The sequence below is a fragment of the Colossoma macropomum genome, unplaced genomic scaffold, assembly GCF_904425465.1.
Source record: "Colossoma macropomum unplaced genomic scaffold, Colossoma_macropomum, whole genome shotgun sequence".
In the NCBI taxonomy this organism is placed as follows: Eukaryota; Metazoa; Chordata; class Actinopteri; order Characiformes; family Serrasalmidae; genus Colossoma; species Colossoma macropomum.
The window spans coordinates 7,395,506-7,414,607 of NW_023494804.1; the positions used below are offsets into that span (position 1 = coordinate 7,395,506).

General features: G+C 41.6%; 1 protein-coding gene across 2 annotated transcripts in view; it reads left to right on the forward strand.

Moving 5' to 3' along the window:
• ksr1a (kinase suppressor of ras 1a) overlaps window positions 1-19,102 on the forward strand; it is a 59,774-nt gene that overhangs the window by 11,744 nt on the left and 28,928 nt on the right. For both annotated transcript variants that reach the window (XM_036594361.1, XM_036594362.1), the window contains exon 2: window positions 14,199-14,339. In XM_036594361.1, the coding sequence (XP_036450254.1) occupies window positions 14,199-14,339 (141 nt within the window). The remainder of the gene's footprint in view (window positions 1-14,198; window positions 14,340-19,102) is intronic.

Genomic DNA, 19,102 nt, shown 5'->3' on the forward strand with positions numbered 1-19,102 from the left:
TATTACAAATAAAGCCAGTTAAACAGCTGTAACCAATCTAGCACAGTGTCCACAACAGCATTTTCAACAAAATAATTTTATATAAGGCCTAGAGTCATTTTTTTTCTCTCAGTTTGTAATAGTTGTCATATTTGATTCCTCAAAATAAAAGCCTGTGTGCATTTAAAATGTGTATTAATGCAATTGTAGACCAGGACATTTATCTGGGTGGTCTGAGGGTGGACTTTATCAAGCCAGCGGACCAATATATGCTTGCTATATGGGAAGTGTTAATGCTGCTTTAAGTGCAAGTGAGGTGGTAGTTTTTTTCTGAGGAGGAACTCGTCCACCCGACTCGCGGGTTCATGTGGTTTATGCGAGAGATAAACGGAACATTGAGGTTGTGAAATGGATGTTGTAGTTCATGAGCTGGTTGGCAGCTGTCTGTTTTGGCCTGTTGGCCTGGTGTTTTTGAACTGAAATGAGGCAGAAAGAAAGTGTGAGTTAACAATTCCAGTTTATCTAGTTTGCTTTCTCTCAGATTGTTAACGTCTATTTTCTGCTATACTAAAAGTAGCACTGACTTCACACGGTCTGACTTCGAAGGACGTCCATGTGTTGCCTCCTGGTGCGAAACTTGATTTTCCAATGAAACTAAGACCACTTAAAAACAGCATTTTAACTTTGTTTGCCCCCTTTCACCCAGTTCTTCAATGGTCAGGACCCACCACAGAGCAGGGATTATGTGGTTGGTGGACTATTCTCAGTCCAGCAGTGACACTGAGGTGAACTCCAGCAGCACTGCTGTGTCTGATCCACTCGTACCAGCACAACACACACTAACACACCACCACCACGTAAGTGTCACTGCAGTAATGAGAATGATCCACCACCCAAATAGTACCTGCTCTGTGGTGGTCCTGACCACTGAAGAACAGGGTAAAAGGGGGCTAACAAAGTATGCAGAGAAACAGATGGACTACAGTCTGTAACTGTAGAACTACAAAGTGCACCTATATAGTAAGTGGAGCTGATAAAATGGACAGTGAGTGTAGAAACAAGCAGGTGGTTTTAATTCAACCTATTAAGCATAAAACTTCGACTGAAAAGGTTATGAAAAACATTCATCCAGTCAGTGGTGTTCAAACTTTTGCCTGGTAGCAGCAGGTTTGTGTTTGTGGGTTATAAATAGGATTTTTCTCTCGTCAGAGCCAGTGCTATTCGTGGGCGCCGGGCTGATGCTCGGTGCGGTGCTAAGTCACGTTTTGCTCTTAAAGATGTGACGTCTGAGCTCGTGTTCTTCCTGCAGCTCGGAGGAGCTGGGTGTGGTCATGCCCTTTAGCTGTCAGTCTCGTCTGCGGACGTCACAGACGCGTTGCCATGGCAGCGTGGTGCCTGTGTTTACCTCCATCTGCATGGGCAGGCTGATGTTACCATAACAGACGGACTCAGCGATGCGGCTCGCCAGCTTTAGCTTTTGTTCTCTTCACGCAGGTGGACGTTTCCATCCCTCTGCAGTGCATGGTGAGAGGATTTCATGGTGGGCACTCTGGGACCCTCAAGAGTCAAGTTTCTCAAAGCCATCTTCATTTTCAGACTGTAGTCTAACTTTTAACAAGGCCATGTGTGTTGTATGTACATTGAAGCCCTATTATACAGTAAAGAAGCTGTAAGGTTGAATATTCCTGTATGTGCCTTATAAGGTCGTCGTCTCATAAGCTGGAGATGTTTTCTGTTTTCTATCTGTGGGAAAATCCCACTCTGAAAAGAAAAACGCCACTGAAGACCCATGAGTGTGGTTGCTAGGAAACCTGACGTCACGCTTGCACCAGTGTATTGTTCTCTGCGATGGCTGCGTGATCCCCTAACTACCTGCAGAGTCTCTGTTCGTGTTCATGAGAAACCCAGCTAAACACTGTGACTGACCGCGCAGCAGAATGCCTCCACCAGCGCGCCGATGCTGAGGCTCATTTTTAGAAAGCTGTTGAATTGGATGACGTGGGTGTCTTTTTTTTTTTGGCCTCTCTCCCTGTGCATGTGTTGATCAATAGTGATATGAACGGAATAAGGTTTCGCAGAGCTCTTTAGGTGGGTGTCAGGACTATTCATGGCTGTGGTGGGTGCAGGAGGGATGAGCTCCATCCTGCATAAACATCATCACTGTTTATGGAGGATGAAGGACAAATTGAGGCCAAGAAAGGCACGACAATGGAGCAGCTACTGAACATGCAAAGGGTTAAGTGTTTGCATCAGTGCTAAGTCATGCAGTTAGATGTGCTGCTTGCTAAGTTGGCACTCTAGCCTTCTGTTCCGTTGTTGGACAGAGACATAGCGAAAAGTGGATTGATGATGAGTAAGACATGTTGAGGGACGGTCTCAAAATGGGCCTTCCTTACTGAACTACTGTGGACAGTGTCTTTCATTTGAGTCAGTGCAACTCATAGAATCTATCTCCTTGTAGCGACTTGAAGAAATTTTCACGATACATGATACTGTCCAAGTCAGAGACCACCTTTCATTTATTTCAGTTCCAGTCAGAACGGCTGTTACGTACAAGTTGGTCATTTTTCAGAAGCAGGAAAAAAAGCAGAAATCATTTTTTCAATGTTTAGTGTCCACTTTTTGCCTTTATTACAGCTTCCATTCTTTTCAGGAGACTCGCTTTCAGCTTTTCAAAGAAATCTGCAGGAGTATTTTTCCACTGCTCCAAAGTTCAGTCTTAGAAGTTGATTGCATCACGCCATCCATGTAATTCAGCTTCGGTTTATTTCCTCACAAATGAATAACTTGCATATAATGGCTGTTATGACTGTAAATTTAATAAATGAAAGGCAGTCTCCGACTTTTGCACTGGAAGTTTTGCTAAGTTGGAGCAGATAAAATGTACCAGTAGTGCTTAATTTCATAAAATACTACTAAAACTATGGATATAATGATTTTATTGTTTTTAGAACATTTTACATACTGCACTACATTAAATCAGGTCCTAATTAAGCTCTCTTGGTAATAAAACATGCAGTTGGTCAGTGTTCTTTAAGTATTTATTAGTAAGCTTATTGTGGCATATTGTAATTTGTCACGATAATGATACATATCACCACATTGCCCACCCTTACTAGGCTCTGCATCACGAAGTGCTGCACTTCATTACAAGTGATGGGTTTCATGATCTTATGTGTTGGGAATGGATCATTCCTGACATTTTTGATATTATTCTTATTATTTGTGAACCATTATTCTTGGAATTGCCCTCATAAAGACAGTAATTTATTGGATTTGATGAAGTTGTTTTACATGGCTTTATCATAAATCATATGTGCAGCCTAGATCAGGTCCCCTACCAAAATAAAAGTAAAAAAAACAGTTTATCTTCTTAATGTCTACTGCGGGCCAAACCCTAAAGTCAATGTTAGCAGAGATAACACAGAGAAAAACAAAAGCACGTAAAACCGGGCGTTGCTCTGCTTTCTTTGGAGCCGTGAGCTGGTTTAACCGCTGCGCATCGTGACCGGTGGTGGGGGAGGATTTGTATTTGTCTGACATATTGACTTAATGCTTCAGTACTCCTGTCGTTGCACTTTGGCAAAGTTCAGGCGAGAGCGTGTTTAGAAAAAGTCAGGCAGAGTCCAAAGACTTTGGATCAACATGAAGACACCATGCGACTGTTAGCTGTTCTGACCACCTGCTGGAAGAACAGGCCTGCGTAAGGAGATTTTTTCTTTGATGAAAACTCTTTACACGCTGGCAGTCATAAGCCAAAGCATTTACTCGCTTAGATCCACGTTCTGGATCTGCTGTCGCTCTTTTTGTAAGCTCCAAGGTTACTATGAGCGGCTGAGGCCTTGTGGTTTTTGCACATAGTGGCGGAAGGCTGCTCTTATTATTAGCGCACCAAACTGAAAAGCTCTTATTCATAAAAGAATAAAAAGGGAAAATATCTCCCTCCTCAGCTCGTTGACACACATTTTACCGCCGGCGCGGACAGGGATGCCTTTCCCTTGACTCAAATGAAAGGAAATTGAGCTTTATTGAGTGGGGCAATCAATGTCCTCTGCGTAATTAGGATTAGCCGTTAGCCACGAAGCTGAGGTAAATTGTTTACGACCCTTTGCCCCTGTCGTGAGGTGCTTTCCGTCCCCTGACTGGACCTACACGTGACCTCTGACCTTCGTCTGCCACCTCCTGTCGGCGAAGCGCTTGCCTTTAGCATGCAGCGCTTTTGTTAGCTGCCGAGCTGCCGCCCCCGTGCGCTCAAGGCCGCGTGCTTTCAAAAGGGTATAGCGTACGCGCGGATGAGCTGCGAAAGGCCACTTGACTCTCTTTTCGAGGCACTCGAAAGGTGGCTGGTGAGCGACTGCTCTCAGGGACACCTTCACAGCCCACGGCCGACTGGTAGAGGGATATAATAGCAAGCACTCAGTCCTTTTCTCTGCTATGAGCTATGCTACGTTCAGTGCACGCAAAGGGATATTCTTGGTGTAACTTGATATAGCTGAGGCCTGCTATTTTAAGAGACAAGGAAATGCTTTGTCTGTCCATCCCTTTGTCTGTCCACTCTTGTTAATTAGGGGTGGGTGATACTGTCAAAATTCATATCATGATATATTTGTCCATAGATTATTATTAAATGCATTTCCCGATGTTTTGTTTTTAGCTTTCTTACCTAGTCTCTTAGCTTCCTTCGAAACATGAAGACAACAAAGAGGGGGTATTTTTAGTTGGTGGACTATTCTCAGCACTTATAAATAGGACTGAGGTGTTTAAAATCTTCAGCAACACTACTGTGTCTGATCCACTCGTACCAGTGCAACACACACTAACACACCACCACCACGTCAGTGTTACTGCAGTGCTGAGAATGATCCACCACCCAAATAGTACCTGCTCTGTGGTGGTCCTGTAGGGGTCCTGACCACTGAAGAACAGGGTAAAAGAGGGCTAACAAAGTATGCAGAGAAACAGATGGACTACAGTCTGTAACTGTAGAACTACAAAGTGCACCTATATAGTAAGTGGAGCTGATAAAATGGACAATGAGCGTAGAAACAAGGACGTTTTAATGTTATGGCTGATCTGTGTATGTAAAGCATATGAAATAAACTGTACTGTGCAAGAGGCACCAAAATTCTGTTTATCTGATCAGTAATCATTTATTATTTAGAAACAACTAATATCACAATATAAATATATACTGTAAGTAGTACTTTTATGTATGTCATTGTGTTTCCAAACCCCTCTTTGTGGCAGCCAGGTATTATTTGTAATCATCCAACACCTGGTTTGGCTCAATCAGTCCTTTATTGTGATAAATCAAGAATGCTGGTAATAGAATTTAACAAATCTATGTGATAGCTGGGGAATTTAAGAGAAATCTGGAATCAAACTTTGTTTTTCAAACTAGCTCACAAAATATCGACTACTTTTTTGATAATAATACATTCTTGTTACTGTGTAGTATATTACTGTTTATTTGCTTCTAATGATATAAGCTGTTTTTACACTTATTGCAAAGATAAATGTTTTAAACAATGCACTTAAGCACTTGCACAGTACTATGCATAAGAATGTTTATTAAAATAATTTATATAATAGATAAAAGAATATATATGGAAGTAGCTAGCTAGCTAACTCCCCAAACCTCCCCAAAGCCTTCCCAAGAGGAGCCTGGCCACTTCCAGTTCCTCCCATTATACCAAAAACACGACTGCAAAATGCTAGAGGGTATGTGCAAATGTTGATTCAAATATTGAAATATTGTTATATCTGTAAAGTCTTTCAGACAGGAATTTCCTTTGATTTAAAAAAATAGATCTTTCCATTTTTCTACAGTAGCATTACTGATATTTAATGCTGATTGGTTGGTGAGCAGATCACCTTGTTGGCTGTAGATGCTCTTTGTTTTATCAGAAAAAACAAGTTTCCCATCAGGAACCACCCCCACCACCTTCAGGAGGAGAACAGGAGCAGTAGCAAATTTTCTAGACGTACCTAGTTAGTGACAGTTTTCCTCCTCACTCTCAGCCAGTTTGTGCTGTTGCAAGTGAATGGCTAGACTTCTCTCTTGCTCTAGCAACTGTTCAAAGTGCAAGTGCTAAAACCCAATTGAGGAACTAAATGGCGTAATAAAAATGTTTGATTTTGATAATTATCTTCACTGTTTCATTGCCTTTGCCTGCTGTCTGTATGTATCTGCTCTGTTGTGTCCTAAGCACGCCTTTAGTAGTCCTAAGCATGCCTTTAGGCACAGCTGGAGAGGACAGAAAACGTTCTGTCCTCTCCAGCTGTGCCTAGTGGAAGAACATTCTGGATGTAGTTTATTCCGTTGGGGTTTTTCTCCTGAAGTTTGTATGATGGAGTGACGGACCCAGCATGGCTGGATGCCGCTGGGCGCTGCGTCCGAGACTGCGGCGCACTCATTAATGCTGGGATTAGACGAGGCAGGATGAGGAGGAGGGCTGGCCGGTGGGTGGAGGTGTGAAAAGGATGACTGGCTTTATGGCCGCCGGCCTCTTGGTAACAGGGCTCGTCCGTGCGTCAATGAGCTGACGGCCTGGCTGCCTCTGAAAGGGCCCCGTCTCAACAGGCCAAAACCCCCCCTCTCTCCCTCCCTCCTTCGTCCTCACTGGCTGGGGGGGCTGCTCACCCCTCCACCCCTCTGCTCCTCCCTGCGTCATCAGCTGCTACAGCTCGGCGCTGAGGTGTCTGCATGACCTGTCCTCGTTAAAAATGGAGAGACAGAGGGGGAGAGAGGGAGGGAGAGAGGGAGAGAAAGGAGATGAGAGGGAAAAGAGAAAAAAGAGAGAGGGGGGAGAAAGAGAGAGATGAAGGAACCCCACAACCTGGAGCTCCAATGATATGAGCCATGTCTCTCTCTCTCTCTCTCTCTTTTCCCCTCTCTCTTGCAGCGCTCTGGTCAGCATTCTCCACAGAGCTGGAAAATTCCTCCCCTGCTAGCCAGCGCTGTTTGTTTGTGGAGGATCGGGGGAGCTGCCTCGCAGAACATTCCCTCCCGTGTCGTGTTTGTTATTCGAAAAGATCCTGATATGTTGCCAGGGGAGTGGGGGCGAAAAAAAAGAACCATGCAGTCCTTAGAGGACATATCAATGTGTCTCACAATTGGGACGAGGGTATCGAGAAGACCACAGGTCGTAGTGTTAGCATAAAGATATGTAATGGGCACTTTCTCTTGGGTCCACTATGCATTTTTTAAAGTTTGTTCCTGAGATTTTCCTCTATGGAGCCATTTCATTTGCAGCACTGTACAAAAGTCACAACCCACCCGTCATTTATTTAATATCCAGTCAAAACAGCCATTAAGCACAAGTTATTCATTTTTCAGATGGTATTTCTGAGGAGAAATATCACCTGATTATCTTAGAAATTATATTTCTAAGATAATCCTTTTGCATAAGGAAAATAAGTCAAAAACATGCGTTTCCATAACTGGAATTCGAAAATGATTAAAAGCCACAGAGAAAATGTGACTCTTAACAACCACCTGGAAGACCTGGTAGACACCAACACTGTCCCCATCAGATAAACAGCACTTACAGCTTTCATCTTTGAGAGACAGGAGAAAATCAAGCTGCTTCAGATCTGAAAACATCCACAGCCATGCTTCCACTGTGAGAGGACAACTCAGCACTATGGGTCTGAAAGGATGTGTAGCTGTTCAAGAGCGTCACTGGGAAAAGGAAGTAGACGAGAAAGAACAGCACATCTGAGATGTGGAGTGAAGTTTAATGAGCTTAGGGCTTTAGATTTGTAGTTGAGGTTACTTGGATCACGAGAAGCAGAAAATACAACCAACTTCTAAGACTGAACTTTAGACGTGTGGGAAATATCCCTGCAGATTTCTTTGAAAAACTGAAAGTGAGCCCCCTGAAAAGAATGGAAGCTGTAATAAAGGAGAAAAAGTGGACACTCTTCATACAAAAACATCTTGTATTTACTTGTTGAGTGCGGTTTTGGTGCAGTTTTCTATAAAATATACATTTTCCTGATGCTGAAAAGTGAATAAATTGTCCTTAATGACTGTTTTGACTGAAAAGTACATAAACAAATGGTGGTCTCTGACTTTTGCACAGTACTGTGTCTTGAGGTGGAGACTGTATTTGACCTCGTATTTGGTCTCATCCATTTGAACTGCCCTTTACAGAAAGGTAGCACAGAGCAGAATGCAAACAAAGCCTGCTGGTCCACCCCTGCTCTAGGCTGTTGTCCTACCATGTCCGTTTTTCCAGCGCTCTTTAGGCCTGTCTGTTAGCCTCGCTGTGAACCCGGCGTCTTCCACAGCGCTGATGTCACGGTGCCCCTGCCGTCACTGTAGCTGCAATGTGCCGATGACACTCGGTTGCCATGCCAGCAGCACAGACGCCCCCCAAGAGGAGGTCTGCTCGCTGTTCCCTTCCATATAATAACAGCTATTTATATCTATTTGACGGCCCTGCTCGCTGGAGGGGAAGTCAGGGGAAAAAGAAAGAGCAGGAGATCGTGGGGGGGGGCAGAAGAAATCTAGTCAGATTGGAAATACTGTGCTAGAATTTGGACCTGGGTTAGATTAGATATGGTCATATGATGGGTTTGGCTGTAGTTAATTTTGTGGGGTATGGGAGTAATTAGGTCTGAATGACATAGACAAAAATATATTGCCATCATTTTTTAATCAAAATCTATTCATTATGTTCCTACTGTTATTTGTATGTTTTCTTCTGTCTGTATAACTCTCTGTCAGTGAGAATTCCATTGCAGTAGTGGTACATGTATTGTGTTTAGTATATTCCTGATGGTATATTAAAGAGGAATTCTGAGTTTTTGACATTTCTGCATAATTTAATCTTCAAAATGTATGCATAGTGGTTTGATAGGAAATGCAGAGTGGTTTGACAGGAAATGTACCATTTTGGAGAAAGAGTCAGAGTTGTTTACAGTGGTGGTGATGGGAACCAGACGTCCAAAGAGTTCAATGCCTCTAAAAGCTACCTCTGAGAAAGTTAATACACAACATAGGTACAAATATGTTTCCTGGTGCCAGAGATATTTTTAAGACAAGGTTTTGGCCTAAAATATATTTTTAAAATGCATTAATGCAAGACATTGTAAGGCAAAATAGTCCCCAAAGAAAACTTATTATTTTCAAATTTATGACTATTTTACCATCATCAACATTACATATAAAAACATAGAAGACATTTAGGTTCACTGCTGGTTTTGGATAATAAATAAAATGGGTGTATTTGTATTGTAGGCATCGTGACATTTGGTTCCTATCACCACCACTGTAAAGTGATTCTCTACAGTGCACCATTTCTCATCAGCATTGTTTTGAGGTTAGGGTATCTTCAGCATCACAGATAGTTTAGAAAAGCAGTGTACCTGTTGAATTAGCCCTTAGATTAGCACGGACAAATGCCCACTTGCCACTATCCCTCTCACACTGCTTGAGGAGCCGTCCTTCCTCGGTCACCTGCATCAGAAGGCACTGGGCCTGGTCCCTGCAACAAGCCGAACACCAGCTATTACTGGTAGCATTAAAGACTTGTGTTTGTTGAACTCCAGCAGAATCTGACAGCTGTAGATATAAGCACAAGTGTACAGGAGGCACATATGAGACAAATAACTTGAGGAACTTGGACATGGTGCAACATTTAGTACCGCTTTTGCTGATCCAGAGTAGCCACTGTATGCAAAAGTATGGGCACCCCTCTCAAATTACATGTTTTGTTGATTTTCTCAGTGAAAATAAAAAAAAGTGGCCTCTGTAAAAGTTATGGTACATTTTATATTTTATACTTTATAGTTTTCCAATATGTTAAACTCATAAACTCTAATTGTGCACAAAATTTGCAGAAAAAGTATATTTAAGTTTGTTTTGTAGAGTGTGTTATTTTCCCTTCATTTAATTTGAGTGGGGTGTTCAAAATTTTGCATACAACTGTCTTGTTCAGCTCTGTTTTTTTACTATTTTGCATAATGCAGTTGCTAAATTCGGTTCTTATTAAAAGTGAGGGGGCATAGCGATAATAAGGGACTCAGAATAATACGCCACTGTAAACCTACGAAAATAGCATCACTTAACGATGCCGTGATATAAATTTTTGGCCACCACCCACTACTACCTAAATGCATTGTTATGCCAAGTGCACACAGTGTACCATTAGACGTGGCCCATTAAAGCTCTGATAGTTATCTTTTTTCGCCTGGTGTTTGTGTGTACCCGTTTGTGTGGCACGTCAGAGATGGAAAATAAGCCATAAAAGCCAATTACATAAGGCCGTCTCTGCAGAGGTGTGTCTGACCGCACAGCAGTGCCCTCAGGACTGAGTTGTGCGCCAGGGTCATCAAAGCCTTTGCCGCGCTCAGCAGCATTTTGCTGGATGCCACAGAGTCAAGCTTTGATTGGCTAAATGCTGGCCTATAGCCCCTGGCTGCCCTATCCAGCTCTGACCTGTACTGCCCTCTTACACAGCCCACAGTCCACTCTATCCTAGCCACAACTGTTGGAGTGGGACACTGTTTCTCTTTGTCCTTATTATGGGTTATGATATTTTCACAGATAATATACAGACTATTTATCATACAAGGATTGCTGGTCAGTTGTGTGTGAAATGTAGCAGTAAGTATTGTAAACACCACAGCACAGCTTCTGGGTAAGTCAGCCACAAAAACAAAAGCAATCTATCAATAGATTGCTTTCGTTTTTGTGAGCATGACAGTTTTTTACAGACATGGTGAAGAACCTTGGGTGTCTGTAATTTGAGAATTTCAGGCTGGACCACCCTTTTACTTTCTGTTGGGTCAGACCTTCTTGATGATTTGCCTCTTTAGACTTCAGTATTGGAATGTAAGGATTAATAAAAAAATAAAATGTGTTTTAGATGCTGGTATGCTGGTCAGCCACGCTGGGAGACCAGCCAGACCAGCACTAGACCAGCATAAACCAGCATACACCATCTTAGACCAGTATAAAATTCATTGTTTTCTTTAGTAGGGTCTTTCTATGTTGGAACAGACTGAGCAAACATATAAGCTCCCTCTACAACATTAATAATCGGAAAATAATCTAGCAAAATCTTCATATCATCACCCAGTAAATATTAAACCTTAAGAGCAACTGTTGCTAAATGTTGAACGGTGCTAAGGAAAGAAAATTAGAGCTAGTTAGCCTTAGCTGGAAGGCTAATAACATAGCTCAACACACCACAGAAGAGGTTAAATTCTGTCTTTTTGTCACTCCGGCCACCCAACATCACTCACTCGACTCTATCAGAGTCATTATACTCCAAATTTGCAGATATTGAGTCAGTGTTTTGGTGTATGAATCTGTTTTAGTCTGCTTGCTAAGCTAACGCTAGCTTCTGATGCTACCAAGGAAAATATAATGGAACAAGTTTAGCGATAGGTAACTTCCCAACACACAGACAAATTTGAGTCTTTATCACCCAAAGTTGTGTCACTGAAGCTTCAGTAAGCTGGAATTTAAATGTAAAGCAATTTTTTTGACCTGCTCGCTAAGCTAATGTTAGCCTCTGCCATTAACAAAGACAGTGGGTAATAAACCTGTAGCAGTGCTACTGCTGTCTGTTCCTATAGGACAGGGCTACACACCATGGTTTACAGTTGATTAGATTTGGAATAAATCCCTTTTTTTCAGTGGAAAATGTGAACTCTGCTCTATAATAACACATTACACACAAATACCAATCTATATAATCATCATAAGCCAAGAGTCAATCAGAAATCAGAGCTCCTGTTTTTCTGAACGTGATGTATTTCCATGTGTAATAGGGCTAAACGATCTGGGGAAATGATGTAATTGCGATTTTTCTAACTCATATCGCGACTGCATTTTAAATTACGATTATTTTCTATAAACTAAGGTTCAGAGCTATTTTTTTTTTTACCAGGAAGCCTAGGTTATCCACTTTTTCTGGCTTGAGGCTCGACCCCTGAATCTTGTGTGCCAGAAAGCCAGTAAGTTGTGGTTGTGATGTTACAACACATGGTGGTTTGGTTGCGTCCGACTGGTCTAACTTATCTACAGGCAGTTCATAAGCTCTGTGTTATTAGGTTAAATTTCCCCTCTTAAAACTTAATGTTTTTCATAATTTAGGGTATAATAAAAAAAATTGCAGCTCTCGCTATTTCAAAATTGTATCTAAAATTCAATACAAAAGCAATTAATTAACTAAAATTAAATGCAACATTTTGATATTTTCTGTAGTTTCCAAAACACAATTCATTGTGTGATGAAGCCTTGATAAAAAATGTATATATATATATATATAGAGAGAGAGAGAGATAGATAGATAGATAGATAGATAGCATCTGTGTTACTTCCACTTGTCCTATATTTTCACGGCAAAAGAATTAAAAAAGAATTCATTTTATCATTAAAATAAATCCATGTATGAGTGTAAATACCTAACATGTGTGAGGAATAGCTGGATTGTGTGTGTGTCTGTGTACGTTGCTCCATCATTAGCTGACCTGCCTCGCAGCCTCACGGCCTCACGGCCTCACGCCTCGCAGCACAGCAGCAAACAGTGCAGATACTTGTCAGTGTAAATGAGCTGAAATAGCTCATAAGTGATTTTTTTTTTACAACCACCAAAACATTTTAGAACAAAGTGACAGAATAAAAAAAACATTAACTAACAGGGTAAAAAGGTCCATTTTGATTTCAGGTTGACTTTAACCATATAAAATTCATGTTTGTGAACACTGGGGGTCTTTAAAGTTTCACAGTGTACTGCTCACTCCCCACCCCCTGCAGTCCATTTACGAAAACTAAGCTGCAAAGACAACACGATTTAAGTTCATTGTTGTTAAGATGTCACGACAACAGACACATTTATATATCAGCCTACAGTAGTTTAGCTCCGCCCATTCAGGCTGAAGTTATAAGGGGTGTTTCAGCCGACAGTGCTTGTTGAATGATGCACAATACAGGACAGCCAGTTAGAACAGAGGTCATTTACATATATCAGTCTTAAAGGACCAAAGCCAGAACCAGCCTGTTTAATTCTAAGAGATGAGGACAGGTAAAAATGAATTATGAGTGTTTTGTTATTTATACGTAAAACCACAAATATACAAGAGTTCGTTCCGGCCACGCAAGCTGATTGGTTGAGAGGCGTTCTAACCGTGCTGATATTTCGCCATAACATCACAGATTTTTCACAAACACTGTATCACTCGTTGCTAAGCAACGTGTTTGACGCTCAAGCCATTTGAACATTTTTACTTCTTACTTTGTGCACAAACAGAAAATGGACACTTTTAAGATCACATTTGACCGACAGCCGATTCGGTCAGACTCTGAAGATGAGACGACACTAAATTCCCAAACTGTCATCACCACTGAGCAGCTTTTCAGTCGGCAGCTGTGACAGAAGAACAGCTAAACAACCTGGAATCAGCCAGAAATGAACCCAACACCATTTGCCAAACGTGTAGTCTGATCTTCAGAGTCGGACCAAATCAGACTGAGCCATAAAACTGCCGCAATAAAAAACAAAAAAGCTGCTCAGTGGTGGTGACAGTTTGGGAATTTAGTGTGAGGAGCTGGAGAACGAACTGCCGGCTGTGCAGCGAGTGGGCGGAGCTCGTTACTCTGACGTAGCAGCAAGCTTCTCGTTAAGGAACTATAATTTGGTGAAGGAACTGCGAACATTAAAACATATTAAACGCCGCGTTCACGGCCCAGTTTATTAATTTATTACTTTATTTATTTAACTGTTGTATTAAAGCAATAGAACACTCGAGGAGTGTGTTATCGCTATAACGTCACATGGACCTCAGGGATGGAGAGATGTAGGATAATAGACTGTTTAAGGCTAATAGGCTAGTTCATCTTTTACTCGTGAAGTATTGAAGGCTTGAAAGGCTCTGCATGGTTTGTTATTGTCAATTTTATATGATCACTCACCAAAATAATCTGTAGATTATTAGACTATTAATATATCTGATCATGATAACTCTAATAAAAGAAGATCTCGAACGTGATTTATATTCTTGATTTATTCAAAGTCAGCTCCGTGATGCGGCAGTAATAGGTCATGTCTAAAAGTGTGTTTTAGAGGAACATAAAGCTGAGGAAGCGTAAAGCATTAAAACAGATCATGCTGTCCAGGCCGCTGCTGCCTGCCCGTCCACCTCTTCCTTGCTGGCTAACATGCCCCTCCCTCCTCTGCTCTGTGCTCTGTTTCCCCCTGCAGGTGAAGCTGATGAAGTACATCTGTAAGCAGCTGCAGTGTAAGCTGAAAGTGCCGGAGACAGACAGGCCGCAGGCTCTGAACAGCTACCCGCGGCTGGGCGACTGGCTGCGCACCATCAACCTGAGGCCTGAGCTCATAGAGGTCAGTCCACACACTGCATGCAGATCAGATGAGGTGTATGTATAGCGATGGGGATTTTGACTGATCCTTGAAGACGTTTAATAAAACGCAATACGTATACATATCACAAAATTTCCAGAAGGATCAGACGAGGGCCTGACCAGTATATCATGTGGCTGGTGTTAAGGTCCTACAGATTCGACATAAAAGAAGTTTAAAGTAACAAAAACTGTAAATGTAAAATGTATCCAAAGTTAGCTTTTAAGTATACATAAAACATACTATAACAAGAAGCTTTCTATGAAGAAAACACTTTTATATTTTATGTTATTATGTTGTTATTATATAATTTTTTTCCAGTATCTTAAACTCAGCAAATAAATAGAAATTGCACTAAACTAAACTAATATTAACTAAAATTAGCAGAAAAATGTCATATTATTACCTGTAAAGGATGTGTTAACATCTTTTCATGGGAAAATCAACAAAACATAATATATATATCCTGGTCAGGACCCACAGGACCACCACAGAGCAGGTACTATTTGGGTGGTGGATCATTCTCAGCACTGCAGTGTGTGTTGCACGGGTATGAGTGGATCAGACACAGCAGAGCTGCTGGAGTTTTTAAACACCTCAGTGTCACTGCTGGACTAAGAATAGCCCACCAACCAAAAATATCCAGCCAGCAGCATCCTGTGGGCAGCGTCCTGTGACCACTGATGAAGGACTAGAGGATGACCAACACAAACTGTGCAGCAGCAGATGAGCTGCTCTCTCTGACTTTACATCTACAAGGTGGACTGACAAGGTAGGAGTGTCTAATAGAGTGGACAGTGAGTGGACATAGTGTTTAAAAACTCCAGCAGCACTGCTGTGACAGATCCACTTGTACCAGCACAACACACACTAACACACCACCACCACGTCAGTGTTACTGCAGTGCTGAGAATGATCCACCACCCAAATAGTACCTGCTCTGTGAGGGTCCATGGGGGTCCTGACCACTGAAGAACAGGGTAAAAGGGGGCTAACAAAGTATCAGAGAAACAGATGGACTACAGTCTGTAACTGTAGAACTACAAAGTGCACCTATATAGTAAGTGGAGCTGATAAAATGGACAATGAGCGTAGAAACAAGGAGTTTGTTATGCATGTTATGCCTGATCGGTGTATATATATATAAGCTCCTGCTAAGCAAGCTTTTTTGCTCATACGTGTGAGACAGAGGGATTTTTCATAACACTCCAGTGACTGCTTTTTATATGTCGACAGACAGTGATCCAGTTTTGTCTGTCTGTTTGTATGTGTGAGTGAGTGAATCTTCAAATGGAGCATTTAGGGGACGTGTTTGGGATTTCAACAAGATTAACTGCAAAACAAAGAGATATTAGTGACTAAGTGACGTTAGCATTCGATAGTGATTGTGATTGTACAGATTACTTTACTAATAAAAATAAAAACACTTACTTTTATTACTTTTTTCACTAATCTAAAAGAGCAAGCTTTCAAAACCAACAATGAAAAATGTCAGATAATCTGGAAGTGCCCAGTGACGGCTGTCTATGTGGATTCAGTTTATACATATGTATATATACATATATTTATTTACAGTGGAGCTTGAAAGTTTGTGACCCCTTTATAATTTTCTGTATTTATGCACAAATTTAAAAACCTCATCAGATATTCACACAAGTCCAAATAATAGTAAAGAGAACCAAATTAAACAAATGAGACAAAAACATTAGACTTGGTCATTTATTGATTGAGGAAAATGATCCAATATTATGTATCTGTGAGTGGCGAAAGTATGTGAACCTTTAGGATTAGCAGACAATTTTAAGGTGAAATCAGAGACAGGTGTTTTCAGTCGATGGGATGGCAGTCAGGTGTGAGTGACCACCCTGTTATTTAAGAGCAGGGATCTGTCACAGTCTGATCTTCACAACATGTTTGTGGAAGTGTATCATGACACGAACAAAGGAGATTTCTGAGGACCTCAGAAGAAGAGCTGTTGATGCTCATCAGGCTGGAAAAGGTTTCAAAACCATCTCTAAAGAGTTTGGACTCCACCAGTCTACAGTCAGACAGATTGTGTACAAGTGGAGGAAATTCAAGACCATTGGTACCGTCCCCAGGAGTGGTCAACCAACAAAGATAACATCAAGAGCAAGGTGTGTAATAGTCTGCGAGGTCACAAAGGAACCCAGGGTAAACTCTAAGCAACTAAATGCCTGTCTCACAGTGGCTAATGATAATGTGCATGAGTCCACCATCAGGAGAATTCTGAACAACAACAGTGTGCATGGCAGGGTTGCAAGCATTGCTGCCTGTCTGCAGTTTGCTAAAGATAACATGGACAAGCCAGAAGGCTATTGGAACAGTGTTTTGCGGATGGATGAGACCAAAATAGATCTTTTTGGTTTAAATGAGGAGTGTTATGTTTGAAGAAAGGAAAACGCTGCACTCCAGCATAAAAACCTTACCCCATCTGTGAAACACAGTGGTGGAAGTATCATGGTTTGGGCCTGTTTTGCTGCATCTGGGCCATTTTCGATGGAACAATTAACTTTGAATTATACCAGCAAATTCTAAAGGAGAAGGACAGGACATCTGACCGTGAGCTGAAACTCAAGAGAATATGGGTCGTGAAGCAAGAGAACGACCCTAAGCACACAAGTCGTTCTACCAAAGAATGGTTAGAGAAGAATAAAGTTAAAGTTTTGGAACGGCCAAGTCAAAGTCCCGGCCTTAATCCTATAGAAATGTTGTGGAAGGACCCGAAGCAAGCAGTTCATGGGAGGAAACCCACCAACATAACAGAGCTGAAGCTGTTTTGTATGAAGGAATGGGCTCAAACTCCACCAAGCCGATGTGCAGAACTAATCAACAGTTACCGGAAACGTTTATTTGCATTTGTTGCTGCACAAGGGGGTCATATCAGATACTTAAAGCAAAGATTCACATACTTTTGCCTCTCACAGATGTGTATTATTGGATCGGTTTCCTCAATAAATAAATGACCAAGTCTAATATTTTTGTCTCATTTGTTTGATTTGGTTGTCTTTATCTACTATTAGGACTTGTGTGAGTCCTGAGAGTCCAAGAGAATATAACTGGTCTCCCTCTCCCCATGGCCAACATAACAGAATTGACAGTTAGTGCCAATTGCCTATTGTGTTAGCAACAGTTTGAAAAGATATGTTCTATGTATTTATGCTTATTAATATTGGCATTTTATGGGTTGTGTTTTCATCAATACTGGTGTTACGTCAGTATCAGCTGATTTTATTGGTCAAACGATATATTGGTCAGGCCCCTTGACTTATGACATGGCCTGTTATTCTGAGTATTTTAGAGCTTTGTTAGCTTAGCGTTCAAGGCTAACTCTAATCAATGATTTGCCAGGTAGGATGCTGTGAACGTGGCATTGCCCTCATATCACCGTCGCCCAGCAGACCAGGCCATGTCATGCCACATACCAAAGAATCGCCCTTAGTTGCCCAATTTTGCTCAACCACTAGAAATTTTCCATGTAAATAATACAATTCTAATGGCAAAGATAACAGATATACACCGACTGACCACTTCATTGAGTGCATCTCCTTGTATCTACCCTCACTGTCCATTTTATCAGCTCCACTTACCAAATAAATACACTTTGTAGTTCTACAATTACAGATTGTAGCCCATCTGTTTTTCTGCGTACTTTGTTAGCCCCCTTTCACCCTGTTCTTCAGTGGTCAGGACCCCCACAGGACCACCACAGAGCAGGTACTATTATTATTTGGGTGGTGGATCATTCTTAGCACTGCAGTGACACTGACGTGGTGGTGGTGTGTTAGTGTGTGTCGCACTGGTACGAGTGGATCAGACAGCAGTGCTGCTGGAGTTTTTAAACTTTGCTTGCTAAGAATGATCCACAACCCAAATACCTGCTCTGTGGTGGTCCTGTGGGGGTCCTGACCACTGAAGAACAGGGTAAAAGGGGGCAAAAAATGTATACAGAGAAACAGATGGACTACAGTCTGTAACTGTAGAACTACAAAGTGCACCTATATGGTAAGTGGAGCTGATAAAACGGACAGTGTAGATGCAAAGAGGTGCACTTAGTGAAGTAGTTTGTAGCGTTTGGCTTTTTTGGGTTGTTCTGCTTGAGCAGATCTTCACAGTGAGGTGGGCTTTTCCTACTTACAGCATGACCATCAAGCGGATTGGCTCTTTTTACTGAAGGGCAGGACTTTCTCCACAAACAGACGCCGTGTTGCATGTTACAAGCTTTCCCATTCACATATTAACCAGTGACCAGTCTCCTCCTTTATAATATCTCTGGTTAACTCCAATGAGCAGTATGCAGTAGTGTATAATGATTCCCGTCTGAAAGCTGTCTCTTATCTCAACTGGGCTTCTGTATTCCCTGGATGCTTTTGGGAGCCTGTTGGGAATTTGCTTGTTTGAATACATTGAGGCTTATTGTGGCACATTGGAATGAGAGCCAGTAATAAGTCGCAAAAAAAAAAAAAATCCTCCATGCAAGCTCACTAACCTTAAACAGTAGCCACACAAAAGTGGACACATGAGAGTACAGTACTGCACACTGGTCTGTAGCGTAAAATGTGTAGATAACGGGCGTGGTTGGTAGCAGTGGGGTGAACCAACAAGCTTACATTGCAGTTAGCAAGCTGGCTAAGTCGTCTGCCACAAACGGTAAAACCACAAAAGTAAAGATGATAATACAATCTCCTGTCTTACTGCGCTTCATACAGTTTTATGTGTTTATTTAT